Source organism: Typopeltis vanoorti, chromosome 2 (assembly GCF_054136105.1).
Source record: "Typopeltis vanoorti isolate ZY-2024b chromosome 2, IOZ_Tvanoo_1.0, whole genome shotgun sequence".
NCBI lineage: Eukaryota > Metazoa > Arthropoda > Arachnida > Uropygi > Thelyphonidae > Typopeltis > Typopeltis vanoorti.
This window is the reverse complement of record NC_143550.1, coordinates 5,254,488-5,274,866: the sequence shown is the minus strand read 5'-3', so window position 1 is coordinate 5,274,866 and position 20,379 is coordinate 5,254,488. Positions and strand designations below refer to the sequence as shown.

Below are 20,379 nucleotides of genomic sequence, written 5' to 3'. Positions count from 1 at the left end.
TTGCCAAACGAAACAAGCAGTGTCAGCATGATGGTAGAAAACTCCCAATAGGAATGCAGTCAGGAATACGTGTTCATACTTGAAGCCATCAAAATCCTGAAATGTGGAAAGGCAGCTGGAGTAGAGGCAATTCAGCCAGAAATGCTCAAATATCATCATCATGCTTGTCAAGGATTCAGGCCTAGAGTGGCCTGTTCCAGCCCACTGTTCCAACGATGGAAGTCATCGTTGAATCTCTTTAGAGGACATCCTGGTTTTCTTTTTCCTAATGGTTTGTAACTGAATGCATGCTTGTTTTGGTAATCTTTCAGTTTTCATTCTTTAAACATGTTCCATCCATTTATGTTTATATATTTTTATTTTTTCTATTACTGATGCCTGGATTAATTATTTCATATTCTCGTAGACAGGCTTATACGTTGGTTATGCATTATTAAAACACTTAAGGCTGAGATATCTCCCGATATCTCAGAATTATTTCAGTTCACAATGAACTCAGGCTATTTCGTTTGGCAGGGAAAATTCTACAAACAAATAGAGGGGACAGCCATGGGTTCACCACTCTCCCCCACCCTTGGCCAATTTCTTTATGGAGACCTTTGAAGAAAAAGCCTTAGCCTCTGCCCCACAAAAACCAACCATATGGCTTCGCTATGTTGATGATGTGTTCACTATTTGGCCACATGGCTCTGAAACACTTCTCTCCTTCTTAACACACTTAAACAACCAACACGCCAGAATCAAATTCACCCTGGAAAAAGAGGAAAAAAACAGCCTCCCTTTCCTAGACACACTAGTCACCCGTCAGCGTAATGGAACCTTGGTTTTCTCAGTTTACAGAAAACCCACCCATACAGGCAGATACATTCACCAACAATTCCCCCCCCCTCACAACAATATGGAGTAGTGAAAACACTATACAACAGGGCTAAACTAATCTGTTCAAACGACTTGGCCATAAACACTGATCTAAATCATATCCTCAACACTTTCTCAGCCAATGGCTACCCCCCCCCCAAAAAAAAAATCCAAAAAATATTAGAACCTACAAACCACAGATCCCCCCCCCCTCCACAACAAGGATTACTCTAAATCCATCACCATTCCCTACATCCGAGGCACCTCGGAAAAGATTACCAAAATCTTAAAAAAGCATGACCTGACCTCCTGTTACAAACCTTACAGAAAATTGGCATCCCTTATCCACTCCACTAAAGACCAACCACTTCCCCTAGACCTACCTGGTGTATACCAGGTCCCTTGCAGTTGTAAACTGTTTTACTTTGGCCAAACAGGCAGGACAGCAAATATCAGAATTTCTGAACACAAGGACTACATCCGGTTTCGCAAGTACAGCCATTCTGGTCTTGCACACCATGCTCTGGATACACGCCACAGAATACGGTGGAAAAAAGCTACAGTAATACACCATAGCAAATACAAATTTGAAAGATTATTTATGGAATCAGCCTCAGCCCTAAGAAATTCTCCAAACCTCAACAAATTTGGTTGTATGCGACTGTCTCAAATTTGGGAGGCTTACATCAGCAGACCTTCAGCCCAACGGCCAAGAACACCTACTTAGCCCGCTAGAGGGCACCATCAAGACTTTTAGGAGAACAATAGCTTCATCTCTTCATTCCCAGTTACTGTGTTGTAGTGCCTACGTGCACGTACCTTTTTTTGTAAGTTCCTTTAGAAGATGGCAACATGACGTTGCCGAAATATCAGAAAGTATTTATTAAAGTATAATTTAATTTATATCCTTAGCTACGTTGTTCAATTCCTTAAGTGTTTTAATAATTATTTCATAATTTCTTCATTTCTTTCATTCTTTCAACATGCTGTATCCATTTATGTTTATATATTTTTATTTTTTCTATTACTGATTCCTGGATTAATTCTTTCATATTTTTTTCATTTCTTTTGTGATCAAAAAGAGTATACTTTGCAGTTTTTCTTATAAACTTCATTTCAGCTGTTATTAATCTTCGTTTGTCTTTTTGTTTTGTTGTCCAGATTTCATTTCCATACAATAGGACTGGTAAGGCTAATGTATTGTATACTTTTAATCTAGTTTGTTTCTGAACTAGGTTAGGTATAAATATAGAGTTGATTAGACCTGTTATTTTAAAATATTTTGCAATTTTTAGGTTTATATATTTTTCATTTTCATATGTAATCATAGTTAAATGAATTCACCTGTTCTAAAATCATGTTGCCAACTATTTTAGTTTTATTTTATTTCTTATTGGATCTTGTTCTTTAAAAGTCATAATTTTTTATTTTTCTGTTCATATTATCATTCCATAATCTTTGGCTATTCCATTTACTCAAATATGAAGGTATAAAAGTTTTACGGTGACTATATTGCATAATTCAGAAGGCATGGCCAGAGGGTCGAATTCCAGAGGATTAGAACAGAGCGCTCAGAGTACCCATCTATAAAAAGGGAAATAAAACTGAATGTGAGAATTACAGAGGTATTTCCCTACTGAGAGCTCCTGGTAAGATTTATGCAAGTATACTTGAGAAAAGACTAAGAAAAATCATGGAAGGGAAGCTTGGTGAAGAAAAAGCTGATTCAGGTGTCAGGATCAGATTTTCCCTTTAAAATAAATAGTTGAGAAATCTTGGGAATATAACAAGGATTTGTATTTAAATTTTGTTGATCTGAAAAGGCATATGACAAGGTGTCAAGATGAAAACTCTTCAAAACACTACAGTTATATGGTTAAATGGGACATTATATCAAGCAATACATAGTCAGCAGTTAGAAGTTGAAGGAGGTTCAGAAGATGTTTTGAAGAAAATCAGGTGTGCGACAAGGGTGCATATTATTCATTTTAGAAATTATGGACTTTACAACTGTGGTATAAATAACTATTTTAATTTCCAGACATTTCGACCTTCATATGCCACGAATAATAATAATAAATATTAAGGTCATCATCTGGAGTATATACAGATATACAAGGACAAGCTGAGTTACATTTCACACAGTAAGCTAAAGAAACAATGATTTGATCACCGGTTATTCTACTGGCATGATCTCTAGTTAAAAAAACAAAAAAAATACAGATAAAATTAAAAATTAATTAAATATTTAGAAACTACATCAAAGCTAAATTTTATTTAAGATAACATGGGAGAAACATTCTTTCATATAGATAGTTTTCTTACAGTAACAATGATGTCGTATTTTTAACATGACAATTGTTACATTAGATTTACGATTCTGGATTATCTACAGTCCTGTTTATAGTTAGCTCTTAGGGAGAAAGGTTCCATGGGCAGAATATATGCCTTCCATATATTTGGGATTTTTAGACCATCATTATTGTTCAGAATGGGGTGGTTGATAAGAATTTCACAGGCTTCCTTAAATTTGTGTTTCATACCATGTTTTGGTGTGATGTAAACAACTGGTGCTTTTCCAGTTAATTCTATGTAAAGTGTTCACGGCATGATCACAAAAGGTCAGCTTCACCATAGTTATTACATTTAATAATTTTATGTTCATTTATGTTCCTTTGGTCTGATAGGAATTGTGCATCCCTATATATGGTAGATTACAGGTGCAATAAATACGATATACTTCAGGGTGGGCCAACGGAGGGAGTGGATCTTTGGATGAGTTGAGTAAGCTTTTTTAATTTTGCAGGAGGTTTAAAGGTGGCTTTGAGGTTGTTTTTCTGTAGTATTCTATTTATTTTATCATTTGATGTCCCTTTAATGTAAGGAATGGTTATAGTTTTATTGTAGTCTGGTTTATCTTTGTTTTTTGTTGAGGTCTTGTAGAGAATTTTGTTAATAGTGTTCTGGCTGTAACCATTTTTTAGAAAAGTATTGCTGATAACTCTAAATTAGTTTTTCAGCGCTCCTCCACAATTAAAAAGCTTACTCAACTCATCCAAAGGCCCCCTCCGCTGGCCCATCCTGAAGTATACCGTATTTATTGCACCTGTAATCTACCATACATAGGTGAAACAGGACACAATTCCTATCAGACAAAAGGAACATAAACGACACATGATCAGGGCTGATCCATATAGAATTGACTGGAAAAGCACCAGTTGTTTAAATCACACCAAAACATGGTATATGAATGCAAATTTAAGCAAGCCTGTGAATTCTTATCAACTACCCCAATCTGAACAATTGTCATGTTAAAAATAGGACATCATTGTTACTGTAAGAAAACTATCTACATGAAAGAATGTTTCTCCCATGTTATCTTAAATAGAATTTAGCTTTGATGTAGTTTCTAAATAGTTAATTAGCTTTTAATTTTATCTGTATATATATATTTTTTTTCACTATAGATCATACCAGTAGAATAACGAGTGATCAAAGCATTGTTTCTTTAGCTTACTGTGTGAAATGTAACTCAGCTTGTCCTTATATATCAGTATATACTCCAGATAATGACTTTAACATGAAGGTTAAACACTGGGAAATTAAAATAGTTATTTATAACACGATTGTAAAGTCTATAATTTCTAAAATGAATACTGATCACCGTGCAACATAAAAGAAAGGGTGCACATTATCTCCACTGTTATTCATTATCTATGTGGATTGCATCATGAAGGGAGGTGGTATTAAATCTTATACTTCTGACAAATCCACTACAAGTCTGCAAGATTCCCTGACTAAACTGAATAACTGTTGTAATAGATTTAGTATGAAAATTGGCAATAAAAAGACAAAGACAATGAAAACAGGCAGAATCAATGAAAACATCAACTGTATCCTCAATGGCGAACCTATACAACAAGTAAAACATTTCAGCTATTTAGGAATAAATAAAACACTATCAAGTGTTTTATTTATTTATTTATTATTTATTTTATTTTTTGATAAAGACTAGAGACCTCTGATATGAGAGTTTTGAAAAAGATTAGTGGAGTAAACAGATGGAATCAATGGCAGTATCACATCAAAAATGAGGATATTAGGAAAGAACTCACCATTGTTAGCATTCAGGAATGTGTTTGTAGAGGTAATCTCAGGTGTTAATGGTCACTTAAACAGAATTGGAGAGGAAAATTAGCAAAACAAGTGTTCCTTGCCAGGTTGGAAGTTAAAAGACCCAAAGGAAGTCCAAGCTGTAGATGGATTGATAAATCCATCTACATCTTGGCAAAAAGTACCTTAAAAGACAGAAATATAAGATCTGATAATATTGGAGTCTTGACAGACAAAAGATTAATTTGGAGGAAAATTATTGATCAGAAGTTAGCAATGTTGTAACTTTTTCATGTAGTACTATCATAATTATCCTGCACATCCCCTGAGGGTACATATCAGGAACTTGATGACAACGATGATGATGACATTAACACATTACTACTTTTTCATAATCAGTTGCCCTCACATGGCATTGCTGTGTTAATTGTCTTGTGACTTTCTGCATGTGTTCAGTCATTATTACAAAGAGAGAGAGAGAGAGAGAGAGAGAGAGAAATGAGAAGAATATAGTCGAGCAGGCCAAAGGAAATCCCAAAGAATTCTTTCATTATGTGGCAAGTAAGAGGAAAAATGACTATATGGAAGATTAATCTTAATGAGTGATGATGGTCATGAGAAGACAGAAGCGGAGTAAATAGTTGAATTACTGAATGACAACTTTGCAAGGATTTGCTGCTTTCATCTCCAATTCATTCACCTCTGTTCCCACACTAATGTGGGAACAGATTATTATTACATAACACCTCCAGGGAGTCGAAAGACTCATCGAGGGAGGGTATCTACTTTACAATTCCCTGTCTCCACCAACAGCAACCATCTTCATCTAAACCAACGCCATTTACCAACGACCACCAGTGCCAACTAGTATTTTCACAGACAGTCACAAACATCCATGCCCACGGCAGGATTCGAACCCAGACTTTTGGCAGGAGAGCGGACATGCTAAACACTCGGCCAACCAGGCAGGCTTTAGAGGACATATTGTCAATGTAGCCCATAAGATTACTTGGCTATTGAAGAACACGGTATCAAATAGAAATAAGAAAGTTGTTATTCTTTTTAATATGGCTTGATATATCCACATCTGGATTATTGTGCTGAAGTCTGGTCTCCTGGGTTTCTTGGGGATGAGGAAGAGGTGGGGAAAATTCAGAGGCAAGTGACCGAGATGGTGAGTGGTCTGTGGAATATTCCCTATGAAGATAGACTGAGGGTGTGTGGATTACAGACGTTGGCTGATAGGAGAAAAAGAGGAGATATGATAGAAACATTTAGGTTGCTTAAAGGGTTTATAGGATTGATGCAGAGGAAATGTTTCAGCACTTGGCTGGAGGGGCCAGAACAAGGGATCATCCCTGGAAGATGAATAAAGGTTTGGTTAGTAGGGGCATGAGGACTATAATTTTTGCTTGGAGAGTTGTGCATGAGTGTAATGGCTTGCCAGAGTCAGTTGTAAGTACTTTGTCTGTTATTGGATTCACAGAGAAGTATGATAGATTGTTTGGATAGTTTGGGTCTCCTGTCATAAGTCTTTGGACTCCACGAAGCAGTGCATTTGGACTCCAGTGCATCATAGATGCACTGTCAGGATGGATGATCTAATTCTGATCAAAGTTCAAATTTCTTTTTCAATTCTGAATTGCTAAATTTAATTCTTCTGCCATTAATCGTATACATATAATTTCTGCACTCTTTCCACATTTTTGCATGTTTAATTTCACATGAACTTTTGTCTAACTTTGCACAAGAGTTGATGTTAATGCACTGTTCTAAATTGTATTCACTCACTTTTTTATTTTTTGCTAAAAGCCACAAACTTGAGTTTGCAAACTCTAACACAGACTGTCAACTACTGGCTTCGTTGTTTTAATATGACTCAAGGCAATAGCATGGATGTGCTCACACATGCACAGTCATATGGCTCTGCCTGACAGTCCATACATACAGTAGTGTGAAGCCATTCTGATAATTTAACTGTCGCACCTCGTGTGTGTGTGTGTGTGTGTGTGTGTGTAAACTATTGCTATGACATATTTTTAGTTGAATTAATGCAACAAGTTAATTACTCATGCTTTCAGTATAAAGCCATATTTCATATTAATACAGAAATTACCTGTATGCAATACTGATTTGTTTGTAAATCCTGTAGTTCTGTTTCTGCACGGTTTCTGACAGCTGATTCTATCATTTGATAACTCTGCTCCCAAACCTAGAAAAATTTTACAATATACTATAAAAAAGAAGAGTCAAGAGACTTCATTTCAGTTATGTAAAATGGATAGAAATTAGAAATGTTAAAAGCTTTGAAAAATTGACCAGAGAGCTTATGAGAACACAATCCTTGACATTAATCTTTAAAGGTACCTGTGGCATAACTATAAATAATAAATCACACAATAATCACAGTAATTAACTTTAATGAAATAAAAGTATTGTACAGAATATTTTGATATTTTGTACTGAAATTAACAGTACATCATGTAGACAACATGCAATTCAAAGGAACGAAATACAAAGTACATAACCAGCAAAGGTTGGTTGATTGGTGGAGCCTCTGCTATTAATGGCTCACACAAAAAGTTAAGCAAGTTTGAGCGTGGTTAGCAGTTGGAAGGGTTAAATTGTTCGATGCTGTTGGCACACTCTCCCTCAATGAGTCCTTGGACTCCCTGGAGGTGTCACATAATAATAATAATAATCTACTCTATAATATAAAATGATAAGCCTTTCTTTGTAATGTTTTTGTGTCACGTTTTTTGTCAAGTTATTTGAAACGTTTTGAAACTCAAGGCTACCCTGAGTGTCGAGTCTTCAAAATTCGAGTCATCAGAATTGAAGGAGAACCGGCCTACCAGTCTGGAACTCAGAGGGATTGTGCGCCGCAGGTGCCGGGGGGAGGAGGAAGAAACCCCCTATCGAGTTTTCAAAATTCAAGGAGAACCGGCCTACCAGTCCGGAACTCAAGGGGTTGGCACCCTAGGCGCCAGGGGTGGACCCCCCCTTTTCGAGTCATCAGAATTCAAGGAGAACTGGTCTACCAGTCTGGAACTTGAGGGTTTGGGTGCAGTAGGCGCTAGAGCCCCCCCCCCCCTTTTGAAGACTAGACACTCAGGGGCTACTCTGACTGTCGATTCTTCAAAATTCGAGTCATCAGAATTCAAGGAGAACCAGTCCGGAACATGGGGGGGGGGGGCACTGTAGGTGCCAGGGAGGAGGAGCCATACTAGTTAATAATAATAATAACAACAGTTAGTGAATTACCAATTAAAAACTGTTGCCACATGCTAGAAATTAATATTAATAAAAAATATTAGTAAAATTATTCTTAAAAACTATTCTTTTGATGGTTACATAAGATAAGAATCTCCCAAACTTTGGGAGGGAGAGAGAGAGAGAGACAATCATTTTGATTCAGATTTGGCCAATGTAAAAGGGCTTTGCAATTTTCTTTGAAAAGGCATTCATATTTAAACTTGCATCTATGGAGAAAATGAGCTTTATCCACCGGATATTTTGTTTAGTGTCAATACTATGTTGTGCCAGACCAGACTTTTGAGGTTTCATGTATTCGATATAATACTGATGTTCATTAATTCTTTAGATGAAGAAACAATTAAAAACTCAAGACATACCATGCTAGACCTCCTAGAATTTATGGCTTACCTAAGCTTCACAAGCTTAATGTTCCACTCAGACCCGTCTTAGATTCTATTAGCAGCCTGACTTACAAAAAAGTTATCAAGATTCTTATTAAACCTTCTCCGTCCTCACATAGGCTACTCAGCCTCTTCAATCAAAAATTCCACAGAGTTTCACGCAAAAATAAAAAACATTCAACTGTTAAAAACTGACTTTTTAATTAACTTCGACATTGTCATCTTCTTCACTAACATTCCCCAAAACTCAAAAATTTCCATCTGATATAGTTGAATTATTCAAATTTGTTATCACATCCGGTTACTTCATTTGGAAAGGTAAAATTTACAAGCAAGAAGAAGGAAAAGCAATGGGGGTCTCCTTTATCGCCAAACTTAGCAAACCTGTTTCTAAAATCCTTGGAAGAAAAAATTTTCACTTTTGAACCCAAACCATATTTATTTTTGAACCCATATTTATTTTTTATGTTCTTGCCAAAGTCCTCCCATGACTTTTGTTTAGCTAGTTTTACACACTGTTTAGCTTTCTTACACTTGTCTCTGTATTCTCTAAGAGCTGACTTATTTGCCAGGAACTTTTGATATGCTTTCTTCTTTGGTTGATGGGTTTGTAAGTAGTGGCAAAATTGAATTTGGCTACGATATGTCGACGACGTTTTTGCAGTCTGGAATCATCCCAAACATTAATTACACCTGTTTCTAGATAAAATAAACCTTCTTCACCCTCGCATCAACTTTACACTAGAAAAAGAATCTCCACAGGGTATCTCCTTTCTGGATTTACACATTCAAAGAAAAGAAGATGGTTGCATCACCATGTCTATCTATCGCAAGTCTACATTTTCAGGTCGGTACATTCACAATTCTTCCGCTCATCATCAATTTCAGAAATTTGGCATCATTAAATCACTAGTTACCAGAGCACACAAATTCTGCTCCTCTGAAGAATCTCTAAATCAAGAACTAGAAATAATCAAAAATATAGCCATACTAAATGGATATAATCTTAAAACAACTCAAAAAATCATCAATCACTTCACCACACATCAACCTAGATAAGAAAAAGTCCATAGGATTCGCATTCCTTACGTCAAAAGGCATCTCCGAATGTCTTTCAAAAATTATGAAGAAATACAATTTTGCCACTACTTACAAACCCATCAACCAAAGAAGAAAGCATATCAAAAGTTCCTGGCAAATAAGTCAGCTCTTAGAGAATACAGAGACAAGTGTAAGAAAGCTAAACAGTGTGTAAAACTAGCTAAACAAAAGTCATGGGAGGACTTTGGCAAGAACATAAAAAATAAATATAAGGAAGTGGCAAAATATTCTGGTGCTTGTTGAAGAAGCTTAGGAATGGAGGAAAGAGTGCTGTAAAAGGAGTTAGAGATGATAAAGGTGACATGAAAACGGGAGAAAAAGATATCCTTGAAGTATGGAGTAATTACTTTGAAAAACTGCTAAATGAAAAATGTGTTCCTGACCAGGCATGCAGTCAGGAACACATATTCATACTTGAAGTAGAAAAAGTAATCAAAGGCTTAAAATGTGGAAAGGCAGCAGGAGTAGATGATATTCGACCAGAAATGCTGAAGTATGGTGGTATAAAAGTCTTACAGTGGCTGCACTGCATAGTTCAGAAAGCCTGGACAGAGGGACGAATTCCCAATGATTGGAGTAGAGCTCTAATAGTACCTATATATAAAAAGGGAAATAAAATTGAATGTGAGAATTACAGAGGTATTTCCCTACTGAGTGTTCCTGGCAAGATCTATGCAAGTATACTTGAGAAACGGTTGAGAAAAATTGTGGAAGAAAAGCTTGGTGAAGAACAAGCTGGATTCAGGCCAGATAGAGGCTGTCAGGATCAGATCTTCACTTTACGACAAATAGTCGAGAAAGCATGGGAATATAACAAAGATCTGTATTTAAGTTTTGTCGATTTGGAAAAGGCATATGACAAGGTGCCAAGAGAGAAGCTATTCAATACACTGCAGTTATATGGTGTCAATGGGGCATTATATCAAGCAATACTTAGTCTTTATTTGAGTTGTGAGTCATCATCATCATCATCATCATCAAATTCCTGCCATGTACCCTCAAGGGGTGTACAGGATATGACAGTACTACATGAAAAAATTATATCATTACTAACTTCCTATCTACAATTTTCCTCCAAATCAGTCTGTTACTTGTCAAGACACCAACATTATCAGATCTTATATTTCTATCGTCTAAGGCACTTTGTACCGTATCAATCCACCTATATCTTGGTCTTCCTCTGGGTCGTTTTCCTGCCAACCTGGCAAAGAACACTTGTTTTGCTAATCTTTCCTCTCCCATTCTATTTAAGTGACCATACCATCTGAGATTAGCTCTGCTAACGCATTCCTGGATGCTGACAATGTCAAGTTCTTTCCTAATATCCTCATTTTTAATATGATATTGCCATTGATGCCATCTGTTCACGCCTCTAATCTTTCTCAGGACTCTCATATCTGCGATCTCTAGTCTTTGGTCAAGTGTTTTACTTCTGACCCAGCTCTCAGATCCATAAGTTAAAATTGGTTTGAACACAGTCTTGTATACAGCTAATTTAGTGTTCCGACTAATTTCTTTCTTATTCCATATGAATTTATTCAATTGACTACCCACGATACCAGCTTTGCTGATTCTGTTGTCTATTTCTATATTTAGTTTACCATCTTCAGTAAAAATTGTGCCTAAGTAGCTGAAATGTTTTACTTGTTCCACAGGTTCTCCATTCACAACACTGTTGACAATTTCAATGATTCTGCCTATTTTCATTGTCTTTGTCTTTTTATTGCTGACCTTCATACCATATCTATTACAACAGCTATTCAATTTAGTCAGAGAATCTTGCAGACTTGTAGCAGATTTATTTAGAAGTATAACATCATCCGCATAAAGCAAAGAGCTGACATTAACATCTCCAATTTTGATATCAGGTTTAATACCACATTCCTTCATAATGTGATCCATATAGATAATGAATAACAGAGGGGATAATGTACATACTTGTCTCACACCAGATTTAACATTAAACCATCTTCCTGTACTTCCTTCAATTCTAACTGCTGACTCACAACTCAAATAAAGACTAAGTATTGCTTGATATAATGCCCCATTCACACCATATAACTGCAGAGTATTGAATAGCTTCTCTCTTGGCACCTTGTCATATGCCTTTTCCAAATCGACAAAACTTAAATACAGATCTTTGTTATATTCCCATGCTTTCTCGACTATTTGTCGTAAAGTGAAGATCTGATCCTGACAGCCTCTATTTGGCTTGAATCCAGCTTGTTCTTCACCAAGCTTTTCTTCCACAATTCTTCTCAACCGTTTCTCAAGTATACTTGCATAGATCTTGCCAGGAACACTCAGTAGGGAAATACCTCTGTAATTCTCACATTCAGTTTCATTTCCCTTTTTATATATGGGTACTATGAGAGCTCTACTCCAATCATCGGGAATTCGTCCCTCTGTCCAGGCTTTCTGAACTATGCAGTGCAGCCACTGAAAGACTCTTATACCACCATACTTCAGCATTTCTGGTCGAATATCATCTACTCCTGCTGCCTTTCCACATTTCAAGCCTTTGATGGCTTTTTCTACTTCAAGTATGGATATGTATTCCTGACTGCATGCCTGGTCAGTGTTTTTTATCACTGTGCTGTCATCACTGCTTGTATCATTTAGCAGTTTTTCAAAGTAATTACTCCATACTTCAAGGATATCTTTTTCTCCTGTTTTCATTTCACCTTTATCATCTCTAATTCCTTTTACAGCACTCTTTCCTCCATTCCTAAGCTTGTTCAACAACCTCCAGAATATTTTGCCACCTTCTTGATATTTATTTTCTATATTCTTGCCAAAGTCCTCCCATGACTTTTGTTTAGCTAGTTTTACACACTGTTTAGCTTTCTTACATTTGTCTCTGTATTCTGTAAGAGTAAAAGCTGACTTATTTGCCAGGAACTTTTGATATGCTTTCTTCTTTTCCTTCACCGCCTCTTTAACTTCCTGTGTCCACCAGGGAGTTCTGATTTTTTTATCTTTGCACACAACCTCACCACATGCCTCTCTGGCAGAATCAATCAATGTTTCCTTCAGAGTTTGCCACTGAATCTCCAAGGTTTGATTCCTGTTCTCAAACTCTTTCATTTTCTTTTCAATAATATTTCTGTATTTTAGTCTACAGTTCACATCTGAGAGCTGCTCAACTTTTATTCGCTTTAAAACTTTCTTACATGTTATTCTTTTCAATATGAAATTCAATTTTATCCTGCTCAAGACTAAATAGTGATCACTTCCAATTTCAAATCCTCTGTACACTCTGGTGTCCTGCACAAGGGAGAAAACATCACTATCAACAATAACATAGTCAATGAGACTTTTCTTATTCCTAGCCTCTTCTCTCCATGTGAATTTGTGCACATTTTTATGTTGGAATATGGTGTTAGTAATAACCAGTCCATATCCTGAGCTGAAATCCAACAGATATTTGCCATTATTATTAGCTTTGCTCTTTTCTCCAAATTTTTCCAATATATTTTTATATGTCTGACAATCATTTCCCACTCTGCTATTTAGATCCCCAACAAGGATCAACTTTTCATTTTTCATTGTGTCAGTTGCTTTTTCTAAAGCCTCAAAAAATTCCTCCACTTCTACCTTAGTAGAACCTTCTGTGGGACCATAGGCACAAATAAGTCTCATTGTCCAGTTCCCCATTCTCATATTTGCCCACATTACTCTACTTGAGACTGACTGCCATTCAAGAAGGTTAGCCTCGTATTTTGTGTTGAATACTATGGCTACTCCTTCTTTTCCTTGATTGTCATTGCCTGAATATAACATTTTGTATTTATTGCTCAGAAAGAGCTCACCAGTTTTGGTCTTTTTTGTTTCAGTCACCCCTATTATGTCGATCTGGTACTTATCTAATTCCTCAGCTAGCTCCATTTCTTTGCCATTCAGGCTTCTTACATTGATAGTACCGATCTTTAACTCTGGTGATGTTGAGTTGGGGTTTGTTTTCAGATTTGTTCCAGTAGCTGACTTTTCGCTGTTCGCCTTGGTTCCCTGGCGAAAACAACGGGGGCCTTGTTTAACCGGGCGACGCCCCAGCCGGCATGAAATTTTGTCATGTTGTACCATCATTTTTTATTTTGGTTTAACCAATAAGAATACAATTTGGTCGGCTAAATCCCAAATTGCCAGCCCATCCTCGTTCGTTCAGTATCAAAGTAGATACCCAACAGGGTGCACCACGAGAAGGTGAGGATTGGACATTAGGTCAGAAGCCCTGGTCGGTTCTCCGCATTCCTTTAAAGGCTATGTGGAGGTCTCCTCTCAGTTATACAGCTTTGACCCTTAAGCACCCCAAGCAATATATCAAGCAATACTTAGTCTTTATTTGAGTTGTAAGTCAGCAGTTAGAATTGAAGGAAGTACAGGAATATGGTTTAATGTTAAATCTGGTGTCAGACAAGGATGTACATTATCCCCTCTGTTATTCATTATCTATATGGATCACATTATGAAGGAAAGCGGTATTAAACATGATATCAAAATTGGAGATGTTAATGTCAGCTCTTTGCTTTATGCAGATGATGTTATACTTCTAAATAAATCCGCTACAAGTCTGCAAGATTCTCTGACTAAATTGAATAACTGTTGTAATAGATATGGTATGAAGGTCAGCAATAAAAAGACAAAGACAATGAAAATAGGCAGAATCATTGAAAATGTCAACTGTGTTGTGAATGGAGAACCTGTGGAACAAGTAAAACATTTCAGCTACTTAAGCACGATTTTTACTGAAGATGGTAAATTAAATATAGAAATAGACAACAGAATCAGCAAAGGTGGTGTGGTAGGAAGTCAATTGAATAAATTCATATGGAATAAGAGAGAAATTAGTCAGAACACTAAATTAGCTGTATACAAGATAGTGTTCAAACCAGTTTTAACTTATGGATCTGAGAGCTGGGTCAGAAGTAAAACACTTGACCAAAGACTAGAGACTGCAGATATGAGAGTCCTGAGAAAGATTATAGGTGTGAACAGATGGCATCAATGGCAATATCATATTAAAAACGAGGATATTAGGAAAGAACTTGACATTGTCAGCATTCAGGAATGCGTTAGCAGAGCTAATCTCAGGTGGTATGGCCACTTAAATAGAATGGGCGAGGAAAGATTAGCAAAACAAATGTTCTCTGCCAGGTTGGCAGGAAAACGACCCAGAGGAAGACCAAGATATAGGTGGATTGATACGGTACAAAGTGCCTTAGACGATAGAAATATAAGATCTGATAATGTAGGAGTCTTGACAACTAACAGACTGATTTGGAGGAAAATTGTAGATAGGAAGTTAGTAATGATGTAATTTTTTTTCATGTAGTACTATCATATCCTGTACACCCCTTGAGGGTACGTGGCAGGAATTTGATGATGATGATGATGAGTACTGTGGTTGTTATGTGTGTTTTTTAGTGATGAATTCATCACTGGTTTCATTGTATAAAAAAGTAGTATACTTAGATTTTAGAAAGGCTATCCATCTTCTTTGTCCAGTGAAGCTGTCATCTTATTGTAATAAGTAACCCAATTCTGGATTCCGGTTCTCATCAGCCTCTCCAACACTTTAACCATAACAACTGACACACAGATAGGCCTATAATTTGGTGCTTGAATTCAGTCACCTCCCTTATGAAGTGACATAATATTGCCTTCCTTCCACTCCTTTGGAACTTGAGCCAATGCAAGACTCATATTAAACAAGTATGTCAACTCCCTATATGGGAATAAAAGGTGTTAGCTAATTTTTTTTCCTCCAAGGCAGATGCCAACTCCTTGGAATATTCCTTCAAAATATGTGGTGATATATTAACAAGTCTGATAGCTTTATTAACATCATTTTTCTACAACATCAACATTTAACTACATTTTACATAGCACAAGTAGGATTTTTATGGTAAGCAGTGTTTGCAGCATGTTTACATCTCAGCAATTAGAAATGAGGCAGATGAGAGAACATGGAGTGCATAGCTGCTTAAAATGTAGAAAATAGAAAGAACTTAGTAACACTAAAATTAGCATAACAGACTTTGAGAGTATTATACTCGAAATGAGTCAATGTTGACCTAGAGAGATGAGTAGAGTGGTCGACGGTGAGGAACATGAGCAGCATGTGAATAAGAATATAAAATCAAGAAATGTAGTAAGCTTGAAAGACAGTGTTGTTGTTGGTGTTGACTCAGAAGGTGAGCATCTGGCAAGAGTAGGTTGCTTGGAGAGAGAGAGAGAGATGCAGTGAAAGAAGTGGAAGGTATGTAGAATGAGTTAAGAAGTGTGAACAAAGAGATCAGGAGACTAGAAAGAGTAGATGCCAAGGGAATGAGGGGCAGGGTGAAGTATGGGAAGGATAGAAAGAGAGAGAATAGGAGAACAAAGTGACAAGATTGAATGAGAGAAGCAAGACAGTGTAGGAGCCAGGAATGCAGGTAAGTGGGAGAGCAAGAAGAACAAGTGTCAGAGGAGAGAGAAAGTGAGAGATGCAGGTGAGCAAGGAAGGAAGGAAGGAAGTGGTAAGAGGTTTGATGTATGGAGATTCAATGATCCATGACAGGTGCAAGACAGAATGCCAGAAGAGTGTGTTTACCTGGAAGAATGACTGGCATGAGTATGGCATTTAAGCGACGTGAAAGAGTGGATGGTGTAGCTATGGGGGGGGGGGGGTCCGAATGACTTCAGAGGCAGCGATAATTGGGTATTGAGATTTCAGGTTCATTCTTGAGGTTGTTGTATGCCAGAAGAATGAGAGAGGAAAGATATTGAGTGTGTTACCCAAGTATGATAATGTAGAGCTGAGGAGAAGAGCGTAATTAACCATATCACAGTAAGAATGTGTAGAAAGAGATGCTTGGATTATGTGGATGCCTGCAGTGCATTTGAGGAGAGAAAAGTGATATGAGAAAAGTATGTGATAGATGGCTTGTATTTGAATGAAGAAGGACATAGGAATCTGGAAAGAAAGTTGTTCTCTGAACAAGTGAGAGTGTTGGTGCAGGGAAACTAGAACTATCTGGGGACAAAACACAGTGTAATGCTAAATCCATAGGAGTTTGGAGAGAATAATGATATATATATAAACAATGACACCGCAGCGATATTTCTTTATAATGATGCCTGGAGTTTCTGGAATAAATAGGAATCGGTGGTGCTAATAGCCTCAACCTATGAAAAGATTACTGGAATCAGTGAGCCACAGCTGATGGAGGATAACATACTGACAGGAATAGAAATAGCAGGGTATAGAATTTTTTGGCAAGATAGGAAGAGCAAATGCAGTAGGATAAATGCAGTGGCACTAATAGTTTTAAGAGCATATGGTATAAGATGGAGGTGGGTAAGACAGGATATTGAGTGGAGTGTTACTATAAGCAGTGGTAAATTGGGAAGAGGAAACTGAATGTAGCAGTAGTAAGAGAATGGAATCTGGAATTCTTAAGGGATTTATAAATGTCTTGGGCAACATGTAATAGAAAGCATACAAGGTTCAAGAGCTAGTTATGTGAGGTCATAGATGCTAATGACCTCACATAACTAGCTTTAGTATCCCATAATGCAAAGCACATATCCTTGCAGACCTGTATAATGCTATACATTATGGGAAGGTCACTACCCAGACCGGTTTCGACCTTTATTGAGGTGAAAAAGTAAAGGATTGTTCATCATAGGCCTAGAGTAGTTAGTATGGGGTACAAGAGAACCTTGATAGCATTAGAAGAAAGAAAAGACAGGCAGAGGCAGATAGCATGAGAGAAAGAGAAAAGGCCTCAGCTCTTTTATATCATCATATAGCCAAAGGCTATCAGTTTTTCTTTTTCACCAATTTCATATAGATAAACAATATTCATGTTTTGGTAACTGTTTTAATAGAAACTTAATATGCTCAGTGAAGTAATTGAAGACACAGGTATGAGTTGACATTTTCTTGTGTGATGGTGTGTCAGGAAATCTGTTGCTGTTATTTCCCTTAATGAAGTTAAGGATTGATGAGGAACAAGAGTTTTGATTTTCCTGAGCAAGATTGCCGAGTTTTCTGTTATGTCTGTTGAAGTCTCTGACAAAAATATGTTAACTTCTGCTTCTGCAGATACCTTGTATTTAATACCAAAAGACCAAATATTTTAAGGTTATGAATGTGAGTGAGGAGAAAGATCTCTAATTTTCTTAATATACACTTTTATTCTATATGTTGAGTTTATATATATATACACACACACTTTGTTAATAAAATGTATAAAAAAAAAATTATATATATACAGAGTCCATCAAAAAAATGTGTTCACACTTTAACAGATGTCATCTGTGGACTTCTTTCGAAGTTCGATCGAATTACAGTAGCGATATGTAATATGATGTTCTCTCAAAAGATGTCGTTACTCACATGAATACTAACATCAGCACATGACTGGTAGGACAGTCAAATGAAATGGCCATGGCATGAGGAACACAAGACCATTTTAAAGTGGTACTTCAAATTTGAGAATGCTGTTGAAGTTCAACGACAATGGAGGTGTGAGTTTGCAACACAACCTCCAACATGCCTGACAATTGCATGTATTCGTGATAAGCTTGAGATCCACAGTACTGTGTGTGATGTGCATAAGGGAAGATCCGGGAGGTCTCGCACAGCGACAAGTCCTGCTTCCTTGGCTTATCATGAATGCGTGCAATTGTCAGGCGTGTTGGAGGTTGTGTTGCAAACTCACATCTCCACTGTCGTTGAACTTCAACAGTTTACGCGCTCACCACAGAAGTCTACCACACAATGTGCACATGAGAAAGGAGTTAACAGTGCAAGCATACAGTGCATTCTTAAAGCAGCTAAATGGAAATTTAACTGCTTTAAGAATGTTTATATCCCAAGATTATTATATGCAATGAATGAAGACGATCCTGATCGAAGAATGCAGTATTGTGAGTGGTTTCAACATATGGTATATGAGGATGAGGAGTTTGTGAAGCACAATTTAAGCTTAATGGAACAGTGAATTGGCATAATTGTATTTATAAATCTGGGTGTTCATGTGGGCAAAGCAGTCAATTTACCAGGGCTCAATGTCTGGTGCGGACTGTCATCTGGGGTTTAATATGACCATTCTTCTTTGAAGGTACTGTTACTAGTCAAGTGTACCTAGAACATGCTATGCACATCCATTTTACCTGCCATTCATGCACTTTATGGGAATGATCAATTTCTCTTCAAACAAGATGGCATACCACCACACTACCACTGATATGTGAAAGCGTACCTTGATGAGAGTTTGCAGACAATGGATAGGACAAAGAGGTGCAGTTAAGTTCCTCCCACGTTCTCCTGATTTAATACCCTTGGACTTCTACCTATGGGGGAACTCTAAAGGATGTAGTGTATCATAGAAAACCAGCTACACTGGTGACCCTTTGGAAAGAAATTGAAATGGCATGTGCAGCAACCCCACTGGATGCTTTGGCCAACATTGCCCAAGCAGTAGTTCGCTGTAATAATAAGTGTCTAGACACTAATCATAACCACTTTGAGCACCTTGTGTAATTGTAGAAGTCAAAGGTAACTTGTATTCATCCCTTTATGTCTGTATAAATTCAGTATTACAATTTTTATACAGGTTTTTCTTTTGCTGAAGTGTGTATACAATTTTTTGACAGACTCTGTATATACACACACTTTGTTAATAAAATGTATAAAAAAGAAAACTTAGTTTCATGTATGTTGCATAGTGAAACATCAAATACATAGGTCTGGGATAAAATCTGTAAAGTTAGGGGAAAACATATTTACATTATATATATCAGGATTGAGGGGTGCTTAAGGGTCAAAGCTGTATAACTGAGAGGAGACCTCCACATAGCCTTTAAAGGAATGCGGAGAACCGACCAGGGCTTCTGACCTAATGTCCAATCCTCACCTTCTCGTGGTGCACCCTGTTGGGTATCTACTTTGATACTGAACGAACGAGGATGGGCTGGCAATTTGGGATTTAGCCGACCAAATTGTATTCTTATTGGTTAAACCAAAATAAAAAATGATGGTACAACATGACAAAATTTCATGCCGGCTGGGGCGTCGCCCGGTTAAACAAGGCCCCCGTTGTTTTCGCCAGGGAACCAGGGCGAACAGCGAAAAGTCAGCTACTGGAACAAATCTGAAAACAAACCCCAACTCAACATCACCAGAGTTAAAGATCGGTACTATCAACGTAAGAAGCCTGAATGGCAAAGAAATGGAGCTAGCTGAGGAATTAGATAAGTACCAGATCGACATAATAGGGGTGACTGAAACAAAAAAGACCAAAACTGGTGAGCTCTTTCTGAGCAATAAATACAAAATGTTATATTCAGGCAATAACAATCAAGGAAAAGAAGGAGTAGCCATAGTATTCAACACAAAATACGAGGCTAATCTTCTTGAATGGCAGTCAGTCTCAAGTAGAGTAATGTGGGCAAATATGAGAATGGGGAACTGGACAATGAGACTTATTTGTGCCTATGGTCCCACAGAAGGTTCTACTAAGGTAGAAGTGGAGGAATTTTTTGAGGCTTTAGAAAAAGCAACTGACACAATGAAAAAGGAAAAGTTGGTCCTTGTTGGGGATCTAAATAGTAGAGTAGGAAATGATTGTGAGACATACAAAAATATTTTGGGAAAATT

General features: G+C 37.1%; 1 protein-coding gene across 3 annotated transcripts in view; it reads right to left on the bottom strand.

Moving 5' to 3' along the window:
* The window catches only part of LOC150108794 (uncharacterized), a 499,758-nt gene that overhangs the window by 94,923 nt on the left and 384,456 nt on the right, over positions 1-20,379 (bottom strand). For all 3 annotated transcript variants that reach the window (XM_090403276.1, XM_090403284.1, XM_090403293.1), the window contains exon 13: positions 7,088-7,183. In XM_090403276.1, coding sequence (XP_090259402.1) covers positions 7,088-7,183 — 96 coding nt within the window. The remainder of the gene's footprint in view (positions 1-7,087; positions 7,184-20,379) is intronic.